At 43.8% G+C, this 15,107-nt stretch overlaps 1 protein-coding gene across 2 annotated transcripts in view; it reads left to right on the plus strand.

Annotated features, from left to right (window-relative positions):
- The window catches only part of SH3KBP1 (SH3 domain containing kinase binding protein 1), a 1,496,599-nt gene that overhangs the window by 1,469,071 nt on the left and 12,421 nt on the right, over window positions 1-15,107 (plus strand). For both annotated transcript variants that reach the window (XM_069637105.1, XM_069637106.1), the window contains one exon: window positions 11,628-11,896. In XM_069637105.1, coding sequence (XP_069493206.1) covers window positions 11,628-11,896 — 269 coding nt within the window. The remainder of the gene's footprint in view (window positions 1-11,627; window positions 11,897-15,107) is intronic.

A 15,107-nucleotide genomic window follows, 5' to 3' on the forward strand; every position in this document is an offset into this window, starting at 1 on the left:
TCTGAATGGTGACATAAAAGGGACCCTGGGATGACAGCTGGAGTAATCGAATTATTCTATCTTCTGGGATAGCCTTGCTCTTGTGGGAATCCAAGAGGACAAAGGCTGGCTTCTGCCCTTATTGAATTAGGATTCCAGGACGCGAAAGACGTGATCATTGTGTCCAGTATCCTGTTCTCGGCTATAACCTCCCCCTTGCACATTTCCCGAATACGGGCGTTCCAACATGGCAGTGCACATGGTGCACCGTGCACACCCGTGGTTTGCAGCGCAGGGAATTCCAACGGGAAATGCATGGTTCACCTGGTTAAAAGCCCATTACAGACCTAAGAACATGCCCCCATCCAACCATAATGCCCTGCACTGATGACCAGTGGTGCCCCTGGAGTACAGTGTCCTGCCAGGTGCCCTGCCCTCGCAGTGGCTTACCAGTGTCCCCATCCTGACACTATACCAGGCAATCACAATGCCCCCACATCCTCCTTAACCCTCACGCAGTCGCATACCCTAACAGCACTGCATTTTAGCTATTTTTCGTCTGCATTTTTTTACTACCCTTTTTGTTGGCAACATTTTCACAGCAAAGGTATTTTCATCCCAATTTTCTCAGAGACCACATTTTACTTGGCAACATTTTAATTGAACAACAGGGTGTTTGGGTGGTCTTCTGGGGTGGTGTCTGCCAGTTTGGCTTCCACACACAGTAGCACAAGTTTACCTAGTCGGTAGTCGCCAAATTGTAATGGAGCTCAGGTTGTCATCAACATGGAGGTTCTAGAAGTTGAATGGGTGAGACCTGAGAGAAATATGTAACTAGATGCAGGGCCAGTGGTTGTTCTCTCCTACACTCACTTATGCTGGCCTATGCTTTACTGTAATGACATCACACAATGTAATATTGCCATTTTGAAAAACATTTCCAGGGCTACTTGTGTTTCCCAGCCCACCCATGCTGGAACCTCGTCGTTTTAAACTTGCAGAGTCTGAGTAGTGATGTCTAGAATGACAACTCTTAAGGCCAGATTCTCGAAAGAAACGAAGCACACACAATAGGGCGTTCCAACAATCGAGCTCTTTACTACACACAGTGTTGCCCTTTTGAGTTCGGATCTTATTTATTATACATCGTTTTTTGCAGTTAAGAGTGAACTGGAAACCTTCGCCTTCAAACGAACTGGCACTATTTTTCTCCAAGGCTTCCTGCGTAATTGGGGTTGGGTCGCTTGTGCTCTTTGTTCAGTTTGCCCCCATGACCTATTCCCAGAGTAAACACCCAAGTGTGTTGATTCCCTGGAAGTAGAGGGAACGTGTGACAGAGACGGTGCCAAAGTGCACGGTGCCTGGAATGAGCGAGCACACCTCATAAACGCTCTCATTACAATTTGCACCTCTTTTGCAGGCACATCCCTCTACAAATTGCCCACTGCTTAAATCATGCTGCTCAGCGGCATGCCAAGGCAAGCACTGGGGGTTCCCCCCACGAACAGTGTGTGTAGCTTCAAAATGGCCCATACCCACTGGGGCATTTTCTTTTTCTTGAACTGTCACTGTCACTAAACGTGACCGTTTGCGTGTTGTGCATAGTACGCGTCACAGTTTTTTTTCAAAGAAAAGGCAAACCTATTGTTTTTTTTTTATGTTGAAACATAAAGAACACGCACACATTTTTGACATGAGTCAGAAACCAAACTAAATTGCATGCAAGAAAGAGCCGGGTGGGCGGGGGCTTGATATTACATGATTGAAAAATAGATGACAATTTCTAAACCAAAATAATAGGGCATGATTCATTTCGAAAAAGTGCATGATTTCAATACCCTAGAAAATACTAGACACTGTTGTATTGTTATAAACACAGACTTTTAAAAAGTATATTAGTTAAGCTCATATTACTTAATACGTGTGTCTTTTTAAACGGTATATATGAGCATTCTTTGAAACCTCTCTTTTGTTTTCAAACTTCAAAGGCCCGAGAAGGCAAATGGCTTTTGCATTGTTTTCCATGAATATGTTTACAAATAATTCACTTGTATGCTTGTATGCTTGTTTAAATTAATTTCATCTTTTCAGCACATCTACATTAGAGAGCTGCCAACACAATGGTTGTTAAAGTAACTAGCACAGGCTTTTTTCTTAAGAGAAATAGATGTGCAAGGTGCGGCTACCTAGAAGATCGGTAGTTCTTTTGAATGCAAATGTCATTTTGGGCAGGCAATTAAGCTGACATCAGACAAGAACTTGGTAAACCATTACCATTGGCAAACCAGCTGGCCTGTAGATGATACTGTATCGCCCAGAAGCTCCCATTTCCAACAGAGGAAGCGGCATCCCCGCCCCCCAGTATGTCCTAGAAGGAGCCACTCCCATTTCCAACAGAGGATGCAGCATCCCCTCCACCCCCAGTATGTCCTAGGAGGAGGTGTAGACTCTCAAGGCAGCCTCAGCACACCATGTACGTAAGCTACTTTGTGGATCCGGACATCAGCATGTATCCGGGATCTATGAGGGGGACCAAGTGCACCCATTTCCCATAGCTCCCCTGCTGCAGGCGCCCCCCTGCACCCATTTCCTACAGCTCTGAAGTTGCCAGTGGCAGGGTACACGAATCACGCAGGAGCAGGGGCGTAGCCGGCCTCAGAAGTTTTAGGGTTGGGGGCTGTTGGACAATTTTAAAAAGCAGGTTGAAAGTGGGGCCTCGAGTGACAGAATATCCAGCGACCTCCAAATGCTTGCATTGCAAAGTGATCAAAACCTTACCCTAACATCCCCAACCTATCCATAACCTCTCCCTAAACCTCATTCCGGTTTCCCTACCCCCCCTCCCCTCATATCCAACCATCGTCACCCTAACCCTACTTCCCTGCTGGGGTTGCAGAGCCCTGTATAAGCATTGACTTGCAGCAGATCCCAAAACCGCAGTGGGGGTGGTTGGTTCATGCCACTCCTGCGCCTCGGAGCTGTGGACGGACCCTGTCACAGAACTGTATGCAAAGTAATGTTATTTTATGAGTTGTGTTGTAATGTAACAGACACATGAACCCTCCATACGTAGCATTTTCTGACCTCTCCCTAAACCTCATTCCGGTTTATCTACGCCTCTCCCCTCCTATCCAACCATCATCACCCTAACCTTCCTTCCCTGTTGGGGTTGCAGAGCCCTGTATAAGCATTGACTTGCAGCAGGTCCCAAAACCGCAGTGGGGGTGGTCGGTTCATGCCACTCCTGCGCCTCGGAGCTGTGGACGGACCCTGTCACAGAACTGTATGCAAAGTAATGTTATTTTATGAGTTGTGTTGTAATGTAACAGACACAAGAACCCATATGTTTCATTTTCTGTAAAAGTCATGAATTGACGCGATTCACGGATGATGGTTTGAGGGCCACTTTTTTTGAGACGAGGGGTGGGCCACTTTTTTTGAAGCGAGGGGTGGGCCACATTTTTGAGGCGAGGGGTGGGCTACTTTTTTGAGGCGAGGGGTGGGCCACTTTTTTTTTGTTGTCCGGGCCTATTTCTTGTCCCAGTCCGACCCTGTTGGGGATCAGCCCCACTCTGGATGCCCAAGACTTAAGATGTTCCAACATAATACTTGCAAATACTTTCGAATCGGCGTGCATTATGGATATGGGCCTATAATTACAAGGTACACATCTAACACCCTTTTTAAAGATTGGTATGATATTAGCTAAGGCCAATGATAGCGGAAACATGCCAGTTGCAATATTGTCCTTAAACAGAGTTGATAATACCCATGACCACCTATTTGGGTCAGACTTGAATAGGTAGTTTGACAATTGATTTGGGTCCGGGGGCGCGTGATGTACTAATACTTTTGATGATTCTCCAAATAACCTCCAGGCTTCCATCTATGTCCAACCAATCTACGCTTGGACACCCCAGAGTAAATTTGCATGCCTCCGAAGACACTGGAAGTGCATACAACCTTTCAAAATATATGATGCAGTCGTCTTCGGACACAGCATTAAATCATCTTTCCCCATTGGACAGGTCTATATTGTTAATCGGAGCCCAAAACGCCTTTGAGTTCTTAGTTAAAGCAGTCAGCAGAGACTCTGCATCTCTCGGATGTTTCTCCACTTGTGAAGAATGTACCAATTCCCTAGTACGAAGCCAACGCGAGTGACGACAGGTTCACTGAAAATCTTATATAAATGGGATTTGACCCAATACACAACTAACATAAGAAGAGTTAATGACCCCCGGTGTGGTATGATTACATCAGCCCTAATTTGAGAAAGGCCAGCAAGGGCCGAAACACGGGTTATCATTAAGAGGGCGAATTTCAATATTGGATGATAATAAAAAGAATTTCAATTTAAATGGGCGCAATGTCCTGGATCTTCTTGCATGCTTTTGCTTACTTGTATTACACATGTACCAATTCTTGTAGCGAGATCTGGCCTGTCGTACAGAGTGCTGTTTTCCTGTGTATGACAGCAACAGGTTGTTTTAAATCTGTCTAAACTGACATCTCAAATCTCGTCTTTGTACAGCCAGTTCCTTGTCATATAGGTGCTGTTTTCCCATTGGGGATTAAATGCTTCTGACTAAGACCCTTGGTACATTCGGTTATCACTCCTCCAAAGAAACATTGAAAATGATCTGCACCAAGTATAGTGCTTCGATGGAACTCAGTTATACACAGCAGATGTTCAGATATCCTCACAGTTACTCGTAGTGCTAAGGCTGGTGGCCACACTAGGTGATTTCCCTGTGTTTAGAGCAGGACATGTTTGATGGTATAAATCCCCCGCCCATCATTATATTAAAGTGGGTTGATAAGATGGAATGATCACTTAGGGGGGTTTGGCGAATGTCTAAACAGCTACGGTTATGAAAAAGGCCTGATCCTAAATAGATGTAATCTAACAAAGAAGATCTTACCCCATTTGTCCAGGTAGAATGAGGGGGAGCATCACCCAACACTGCTCCATTCAGTATTCTCAGACCCATACCCGTAAGACCAGCATCCCACATCCTCACAGAAAATCCATACTTTTGGCCGATCGTTTACAATTCTCGATCTAATTTGACCAGTTCCCTAAGAGCCAGGACCAGTCAGACTCCAAGATTTTTTGCTTTAAAGTCATCACCTGCTCATCTAACATTTGCGATCCCCTTTCTTTGTTTGCCTGATTGCTGTCCAAATTGTTACCTTCCACAGTAATGCTCCCTCCTTCTTGGGAGGACGGAATTGAGTAGGATGATCTGTTAAAGCCAAACCACCTTGCATGGCTAAACTGGCCTTTGATGGTACAGCCAGTCTACATATATTCTTTTACTGTGGCATGGCATTTGTTATTGGTATAGTTAACAGGCGTGATGTCAAGAATTCTGCGGTGTTATCACTAAACCCCAGCCTAAGATCTCCTCACATGTGGCCAGGGGAAGGCAGCCACTACCTGATCCTAACCCTGGGGGTGGTAACATGCAGGAAGATCACATGGGAGAAGATGACTGTCAGGAGGAAGCGGTGACTCCTTTGTGAGGGATGCAGTATTCATCTTCTTATGAAGATGAGATCCCCAAATATTGAATGGCATGCTGTCATTGTAAAAGTCCCTCCAATGAAAATATCCAAAGATCATGTGAAAAGTCATCTAAATAGGAATTAGATGTAACATTCTCTAATGGTCTTCTTGATCATGTCTTAAATAGAGGTTTAAAATCCAATGATAAAACACCAACCTTTTATACAATAGTCCCCAACTCTGACAATGTTAATTTCACAAAGCAATTCAAAATAATTCAACATAAAAACCCCAGACCCATTATGGACTTCAGGATCCATAATGCCCTTGGTACTGGGACAAAGAGAAGGGGCTGAGATGCCATTAACCATAGTGTGCGATCTAGTTGTTGTAGACCACAACACTCGAGCAGGACATTAAAACTCAGGAATGAGCTGAAGGTGTCAGAGGACGCTGAAGGAGTTGCTGAGGCAGAGGCAGACCAGAATTCTGGGTTGAACACAGAAGAAGAAAGAAGAACCCTAGCTGATGCCAACGGGAGAAATGAAGGCCGGTGGCATGGCAGAGATCGTGCATGGGGAAGCAATCTCTTCCAAAGAAGCCTGACCGAGAGGGAGACTTGCTGCCAGCCCCGCAAGACGCACTTCAGTGTGCAGGAGGACCACCGAAGCTGTCGGAGCTCCAGGAAGAAGCTGTGCAAATCACGGGAGATATGTGGGAGCTGACAGGAAGGCAGAAAGCAGATAATAGGTCCACCATAGCACCAGCAAGGGAACAGAAGACGCCAAAGCAGACCAGTGAGTTGGCCTAAAGCTAAAGGTAACCCCTGGGGCGCTCCAAATAGAACATTTATCAAAAACTAATACTTTTGAATACCGAACAGAAAAACCAATACAAGGGCATAATTCCAATTGCCAGGGACACCCATGACTGGAAGAAAAGACTGTGAGGATATTTTCAAGCCATAATAACTATCGGCCCTGATTTGAGAAAGACGTTGCAGACGTTGAAACACGTGTCATCAACATAGGGCATTACATTTCCCAAAAATTGATACCTTGTGGAAGAAAACATTGTTTCGGAAATATTCAGACCATTGGGCGCATCAGTACACCCGAAGGGTAACTTTTTTCAGCAAGGTAGTCACATGCTTCCTGATTCTTATACAGAATTCACGTATTGTGCTCCCTATATAAACAAGATCACACACGCACAGACAATTCCATAAACTACAAACTTGGTCCTGCAATGAATACAATCTGGTATGTGTAGCTCCTCATTGATGTTAATTCTTAAACTCCTGGATTCTTGTGTGTGTTGACACATGCTACAATTGCCACTTTTGTGAAAAACACCCAGGTTCTGATGTAACCATGTTCTTGCAGTCTCTATTGGTTATTTATTTATTGGACATTTGTATGGGGCCTATACACAGGGGAGGTGGGAGAAGAAAAATATTTTAAAAAAATAACGTCCTTGTCACAATTCTACCGTGCAAGTCAAAGGTGGTAAGTGCAGGGGAGGGGGGAGAGGGAGAGTGCAGGAATGGGTGTTCAAAAAGGGGTCGGAGTGAGCAAGTGCTGGGGGGCCAAAGCAGCAAGGGCCAGGGGAAAAGAGGGGGAAGGGAGGATAAGTGCGGTGGAATGGGTGGATTAGGTTGGGCTGGTCAGGCGGAAATGGTGTCACCATCCTTACTTTTTGCAAATGATCCACCTTCTTTTCTTTCTTTTGGTTTAAGTAAATCTGCTCTGTTCATCCTTTCACTTTTGAATCTTGCATCACCACTTCTTCCATGTAACCTCGTTGTTTAAATCTGGTATCTAGAATCACCCATTCTTTCTCAAATTCTTCCCTTTCCTTGCAATTTCTTCATGTTCGAATATAGTACCCTGTTGGTGTGTTTTTGATAACACTGGATTTATGAAAACTTGTGACTATCAAGACAGAATTCACTTCAGTTGGTTTCCTGTATGCTTTGGACATAATCTTATCCTGGACATAAAGTCGCACATCAAGAATATGTTTTTCGTTTGAATGGCTGTTGCTGGTAAATTGGATGCCAAGGTATTCCCCTTAAGATAGATCACACAATCTTTCAGCCAGGATAGATTACCATGCCAAATTGAAAACGCATCATCAATAAATCTGGTCCACAGTTTGATTCTTGGCCTGAAAGTATGGTCATAGTAAACATAATTGTTTTCAAAGAGTCCCATGAAGAGTTTGGCAAGCGAGGGGGGTATGAAATTGCCCTGTGCACTATTGGTGACTTGCCCCTATTGGATTGTTTCATGTTCTGTCACACAAAACGATTTCAAACTAGCTTTTTACCAAATTTGTTTTTTCTTTGCAACCGATATTGATATGGATTCACATACATGTCACAACAATTTCAACTGTGAACATTAATTTGGAACAATGTAATTGTCAATTTATAGCACACTCTGCATGTATACTTGAGATTTCCCTTTCTTTTTTTCCCTTTACATTCTTTATTAGAATTGTATAATAAAAGTCAAAAGTGATACAATATAACAGTCAATGAATAAAACAAGTATCTTGTAAATATTTTCAACACATTTTTGAACAATATTTACAGGGAGCGCAAAGCTCAGAAGGCTAAGAAAAGGAAAGGGTGGACAGAAACCAGGGAAGAAAGAGGATCAAAAGAAGGAAGAATGAAAAATATAGAGGAAGAAGAGAGAGGGAAGAGAGAAAGAAAGAGAAGAGTAAAAAAATACAGATTGGAGGGAATTCACATGTACAATTTGTTGAAGACATTCCATATTGCAAAATGTGTGTCTATTCTTTTCGATCTGATAGCTTACCTTCTCTCTACTTGAAAGAATGGCTAGATCATGTAACCAGCCGTCAATTGTTGGCCTGGCATCCTTCTTCCAACACTTCAGAATCTGTTTTTTTCTATCAGAAATGCTCTATAAGACCAGAAAAGTTGGTCAACATATAACTGAATACCCACTGGGAATAAACCTAACACACACAAACGAGGGGGACGAGGGAGCGATAGGTCTAAAACAAGCTGCATACGCCGCAAGACCTCCTCCCAAAAACTCGCAATTTTTACGCAAGACCAAAACATGTGCAAGTAATTACCAACTTCTATCTTGCAATTCCAGCATGTGTCTATGTGCACAAGTTTGCAATGCTTCATTTTCGAAAGCGTCCAATGTATACCATGCACAATTCTTTGTTGGGTGAACCTCAGATTCAGATCAACCTTATACCTGGATGGTCCTCCACAGATCCGACTCCAATCCTCCTCCAATAGAGCAGAACCCAATTCTAGAGTCTGCAAAGCCTTACCCCGCTCTGAAGGAGTACTGCTACTTGTTTGCGTTAGCAACTTATATATGGTAGAGGCCAACGGAGGAGAGCTCTTGGATAGATGCATTAACGGAGGGCCACTATGTAGCGAGGCATTTAAAGGCATAAGCTCATTCGCAATAACCTCACAGAGGCCACGATAGCAGCCAACCTCAGAAGTACCAAGCTTATATTTAAATTTAAGGAATTCGAATGAGAGCATCAAAAACGCCATCATGCACTTGCCCCAGACGCCACATGCCATAGACTATTCCCTATCTTTACAAGAGTAGGGTAACAACATATTATCTTCACTCCTTAATATTTTTATAATGCCCCCAAACCTCTTGCAGCTCTATGCCATATGTTATAACAAAAACGCATTGTCCAATCCTCCTCTTACTCCGCATCCTCTGGTAGGATATCTAGCAACCTCAATATCATAGGGATGTATAATCGGCAAGCGTCTTTAAGGGCGTACCTTACAAAGGGAGACCATATTTTCCCAAAGCGTTTGAGATTATCATGGACAGTTGTGGTTGCCTTCTCCATGCTTAACACGTCTTACACTGTAAAACACCACTGCACTAGTGAGGGTGCCTCTTTCCGGCACCACTGCCTTGCACTGCATCTTTTAGTGCACAGTGTGAGGTTCGTGAAGATCATCCACACCCTCTCCCTCAAACTGACTGCCTCCGTCATGGGGATGTTAAGTAATGCTAGTGCTATGTTCCAGTTGATATCCATCCCTAATATTTCGTTAATCCTCACCTTGACCTCTTGCCAGAAATGTTGCCACTGCAGGCAGCCCCACCAAATATGTTCAGTCGTCCCTTCCATCTCTCCAACACAGTGGTGAATTGGCCCCATTCCTTTGTCTGATCTTTTTCGGTATGTGGTGCCATCTCTGCAGAATCTTGTATTGGAGTTCTTGGCATTGTGTTGATGTATCTGGACTAAATATCCCTCTAATTGTCTGTCCCCCAGCTTTGTGAGTTGTCCGCATATCCCCACCTCCCATTTGTTCTTTGCCACCAAGAAACCGGGCCCCTCACCCTCCAATAAGATTCTATACATAGTCGATATAAGGCCCATATCGGTCTCGCTCTCTGAAGTCACCCATTCCGACTCCGTTTGTGCTCTAGTTGCCTTTATCCAATTATTAACATAATTTGTGATCTAAAAGGTGCCATTTTAACCCATTATTTAAAATATGTTCTCAGGCTCCCTCACTATGCTCCATTGCTCCCGCATAATCGAGGAAAACATTTATGCCCCAGCATGTCACTAGCTGCCACTGACCGAGGGAGAACAGGAACTGTCGATGGCAGAATAGAGGCCACCAGGTAACGCAGGAATAGAGTAGGTCAGAGAGGGCAAAATGTGAAATGAAGGTGAGCATGTCTACTGATGAAGATGGAGAGATATAGTAGAAACTGCGGAGAAGAGTGGGAGACAGTCAAAGGGGTAATAGAGAATACGAAGCTATGAGACCTTGGTCAGACTAAAGTATTCATATTTTTCCAACAATGTTAATTCACAAATGTGCATACAGTGCTATGTGATGGCGAAGGTCAGCAGGCAGTAGGCACCATGTGCATGTCATGGATGGGTCCTAACCAGTTCCGCAGTGGTATCAAAATAAGAAGCATGGTTCATGACATTAATGAATATGGGATATGTCACTGAAATGTTGGAGAAACTGCACTCAAGGGCATGGTTTCTGACATTTTGTGACAGACCTGATTTTACTTAACGTTCAAGAATGTTGTGCCCCCACTATCTCAATTTTCAGCATCACTGAAGTAGCTATGACTTCTGCTTGATATATTTCGCCCGAACCAATCAACGCCATCATTGTCTCGGGAGGATAGCTCCGGAGAAACGTCCTCGCCTTGGAAGCAAGATAACACGGAGCAACACAGTTTCGATCCCCGGGTCCGCGCTTAGAAACCTCTGGGTATTAAGCGCGTTATAAATAACCTATCATATCGTAGTTCTATGCGTTATAAATAACCTATCATATCATAGTTCTATGCTGACCGTAGTCCAGGACCACTGTTTTTTAATCCTGGTGGTATAGTTTAATAGGCTTTGTCACTGGTATGATATGGTAGAGTCTAATGCATACTCTGCAGCTCCTTGGAGCCTCCACGGACAAGCCTGCATACATATTCACTGCAGAATTTGTAACTCGTGCCCTAATGGAAAGTATCAGCCCAAATGGTTTACACTTTTGTTTTCCCCTGGACTATACAGCCTTTTCACCATTTGACGCCAGTCTTCATTTTTGTTAATCCTTTCTTGGCTTCCCTGCCATTGACAACCTCCATTAAGCCATCAAACGAGGGTTCCGAACGAGTGGTGTTGCTCTGCTCCAAAGGATTGGAAGAAAACGTTCTAGTTTTCCAAAAGATATTGTTCCCTGCTCTCTCGTTTGATTTTTTTTTTTTTACACTTTATCCAGGAATCTTCTTGATATCCTTTTCATTTCACTTGCTTTGAACACATGTTCCAACAACAAAACATTTTAAAGGCAACATTTTTGTATGTTCCTTCTGACCCCCTTCCACCACACCAGAGATTCTGCAGCACCCCTAATTCCAGTGCCACTCAGCCTATTCCCAGATTTCTTTTTTTTTTTTTTTTTTAGTGAGGGCGTCTCCATCCCGAAGACTTAGTTAACAAACAAGAGTAAGCTATTAGCCTTTTGGATCATCTAATATGTTGTGATGTGGTTGCCAATGTACTGAAAGATCTACCATGTGGATTGACCTCCGTAGCCTTAATCACCACTGTTGCTTTTCCTCAGGTGTCCGATAATAGAGCAGCCCTGCCCCCAAAACCAGGGGGTCTCGCTTCCATTGGCGGCAACGCGCAACCGGGGACGGCGCCGTTTTCTGCTTTTCATCCTGTTACTTCCGGAACGACTGCTCACAGATCAAATTCGCCGTCATTATTCAGCACTGAAGGAAAGCCAAAGACTGAACAGCTGAGCCATGGTCAGTCGGCGATGGATGAGCTGCGAATGCAAGTCAAAGACCTAAGGAGTATCGTAGAAACCATGAAAGACCAGCAAAAGTATGTATGCACCAGTGTACTTCATCGTCAATGTCTTTAAATAATGTAAGGATTGTGAGCAGGGCAGGGTTTTTATAAATTGCTATTAGGGTTCTGAAAAAAATCTCCCTTTCAAGATGTTATATATTTATTTTTAACTTGTTTAGTAGACCTTTTAGGCTGTTTTTGGTTTTCATTTTGTCGATCACAATGCAAATGGGTGATTAGATCTATAAAATCTAGATGCTAAAAGAAAGGCTAAAGAGCATCTCTGTAATTATGGTTGAATTGGTCTCTCCATATGAAGAACACTTTTTGGGTGGCTTATAACCTTGCCGCTGTCCCACAAATCTCCAACAACTTTCCTAAAAGAATATAGAACTAACTCCATATTATGGAAATGTTTTGTGACCTTTGTCGGGAGGGGGAAAGTTGTAGGGTTTTGGGGGCCAACAATTGTTTTCCATAGATAAATGTTTGCTGTCACCTGCATTCCGACATGCTGGACAGATTCACACCTAACTTTTGTGAGGATTGGGTGTCTGGACTTGAAGGGTACTTTTGTTAATTTGGTACATATCCATCAACCAGTTTCTTTTAGATCTACCCAAAATGTACAAAACTAAATATGAAATCCGGCTCAGCTGAAAACAATCGGAAGAACTACAGAACCATTTTCAGAGCCCTGATTGGCTACTTGGTGTTTGAGGGCCCACAAAAAAGGAATAAAATATACCGTCTTAAAATTGCAAAGAAGCTGCCGTTCAGCCAGGATCCAAATGCTGTCAGATGGGCCTACAGGCCAGTAAACAACTCTGCAGCCTTCAACCAGGTCTCGATTCTGAGATGTGACCCACGAACAAGCGCGGTAGCTCACAGGCCACCAATAAGTTCATTCTAGCCAGTCGCCATCTCTGTGGCTTGGTAGAGACTGGGCATAGCAAAAGGCATGCCTCTGGAGAAAGGGGCATTGGCCATTTGCCTGAGGATTGCAATGGTGACAGATTTGTCACCGGGTCGGTCCACAGGCCTGATCCAGTGGCCACCTTAGGTGTTTCAGCAGAGCCTAGTGCTGACTGAAGATCGTGCCCCAGCCAGCGTTGCCACTCGCCATGACCAGAGGCCCTTGCAACCAATATGGGCAAAGTGCCACTGGGCACTTCAGCTACTTGGTGGAGCCTGGGGCATGCAAAGTGGTCCTTGGCTATGTCCACATGCTATAACCAGTGCAATGTGGACTCACCATGGGGCCAAAGTGGTCACTGAGCCTGGCCAGAGGCACTTTGGGAGCCTTGGCAAGGCCTGGGACTTAGCCGAAGGCCATGCCCCACCATAGGCACACTAACTGTGGACACAGGCTATGGCTAGGGGTTACTTCGGGGAGTTTTGGGCATTGTAGGGCAGGGCCAGTGCCTCCACTTTGAATTGGGAAGGGACTGTGGCGACATGCCATGCTCAGTGGATACTGTAGATGTGGTACTGTTAATCTTCGAAATGTAAACCCAGTAAAAAACTTGGTAAAGTCAAATCATGATTATGTTTTGCTTAACAAAACATTGACATTCAATGAAAATGTGTGCAAAAGAGACATTATGGAATACTTAAGCAAGGCATGAATTATGCCACTGGCAATGAAACATACCAGTGCTTGCTTGGAAAGTAGACCGCAGTACAGAAAGCACCCGTTTACCATCAATATTCAAGATTTAAGGGGGATTTTGGTTGAATGGTGTCTTGTAACTTCTAAGTTGAAAGTATGCGCTAACCTGTAACAGCTCAAACATCCGCTCGATTCCATGAGAGTCAAATACATCAATCTTTCCTTAGTTTGTAAAGACCCCCGCCTCGGGCCCATGTCTTCTAAACTCCAGGTCCACCCTGTTGTGATTTCTTAGCTACGTCACTAACGTAGGGGTGGACCCCCTCATTCCTCATCCGCCAGTGTTTCCAGAATGTTGCATCCTGTCTTTTATTAGGCCTCAGAAAATGTGACTATCAAACGTGAGCCCCTTCCACCCTCAGCTGACTTACTATCACCCAATGCATCAAGTAAAGTTATGCTGCATGTAGCACAAAGCTTTCAACAACCATGGGCCCCCTTTTTTTTTATCACCTCCACACTCTGGCGTTATTGTCCACACAGAAACCTTTGCTCCTTATCGGACAATCTCCTTCCTATCTCTTCTGTATGTGATACTCAGGAGGGTGCGCTTTCTCTACCCTCCCTCCCTAGCTATGAAACCACCAACTGGTGTGGAACCACTCTCTTCCTGTTCAGCTTGTTATGGTATATCTTCTACGTAAGTATTATAAAGGGCAACAATCACCAAAAAGGTATTTCAGCACTTTATGAAGGATGAACTGTGAATTGAAACTGGATGAGTGCTGTGAATGCTGTGACATAAACAAAGTTCTAAAGTAGATTAAAAGGAAAGGTCCTAAGTTTTTCTTCTCGAAAAGATAGAAGGTTGACTACTCTTCTAAGGTGAAGGGGAAGCCTATTTCAAATTCTGATCGCATGAACTAGGGAAACATGTCCACCTGATCTTTCCTTCCTGTATCCAGGAGCAGTTCACTTCTTGTCATGTGTCAATCTTGAAGAGAGCAAAGAAGTGTGGGTGCTCAGCTTCAAGAATTGTAGATTTGCGGGAGGGTACAGGAAACGTATAACAATGGAGCGCATAGTTTTAAAAATGATATGGTTCTTCACTGGAAGCGAATGTAGTGATCAAAGGGCTGGGGTCATATGTTCATGTTTCCTGTGTTTTTCGTTATTAGCCTTGTTGCAATATTTTAAACTCGCTGAAACCTAGGGTTCATGTAATTTGGGAAGCCTAAATTAATGCCATTGTTGAAAACCATAGGTGGGTAGACCCCTTGACTCATTGACACCTGGGACAACAGCCACAAATTAATATCGACATAATGGTATCACACGGGATAAATACCCCGTACACAAATCTTGAGTACAAAAATGTCTGAGACTTGTGGATCTGCTTAAGTCACATGCTATGCATAGGCTGACATATAGTGGTAGTCACTGGGCTTTGCATGACTTGTTTTCGAAATATAATTTGAAAAGGAACGTTGAATGGGCGAATTTGTAATACTATCCTTAGAGTGACATCTACTGTACCCATGGTCCTTCACTTGTCGAGGTCCCTAAGATAGTTTTTTTCTGCCATCATATTCAGTCGCCTGTTGCAGAGTTTCCTGGCTATACGCCTTTATT

Source organism: Ambystoma mexicanum, chromosome 7p (genome assembly GCF_040938575.1).
Source record: "Ambystoma mexicanum isolate Mex_15411 chromosome 7p, UKY_AmexF1_1, whole genome shotgun sequence".
Taxonomy (NCBI): domain Eukaryota; kingdom Metazoa; phylum Chordata; class Amphibia; order Caudata; family Ambystomatidae; genus Ambystoma; species Ambystoma mexicanum.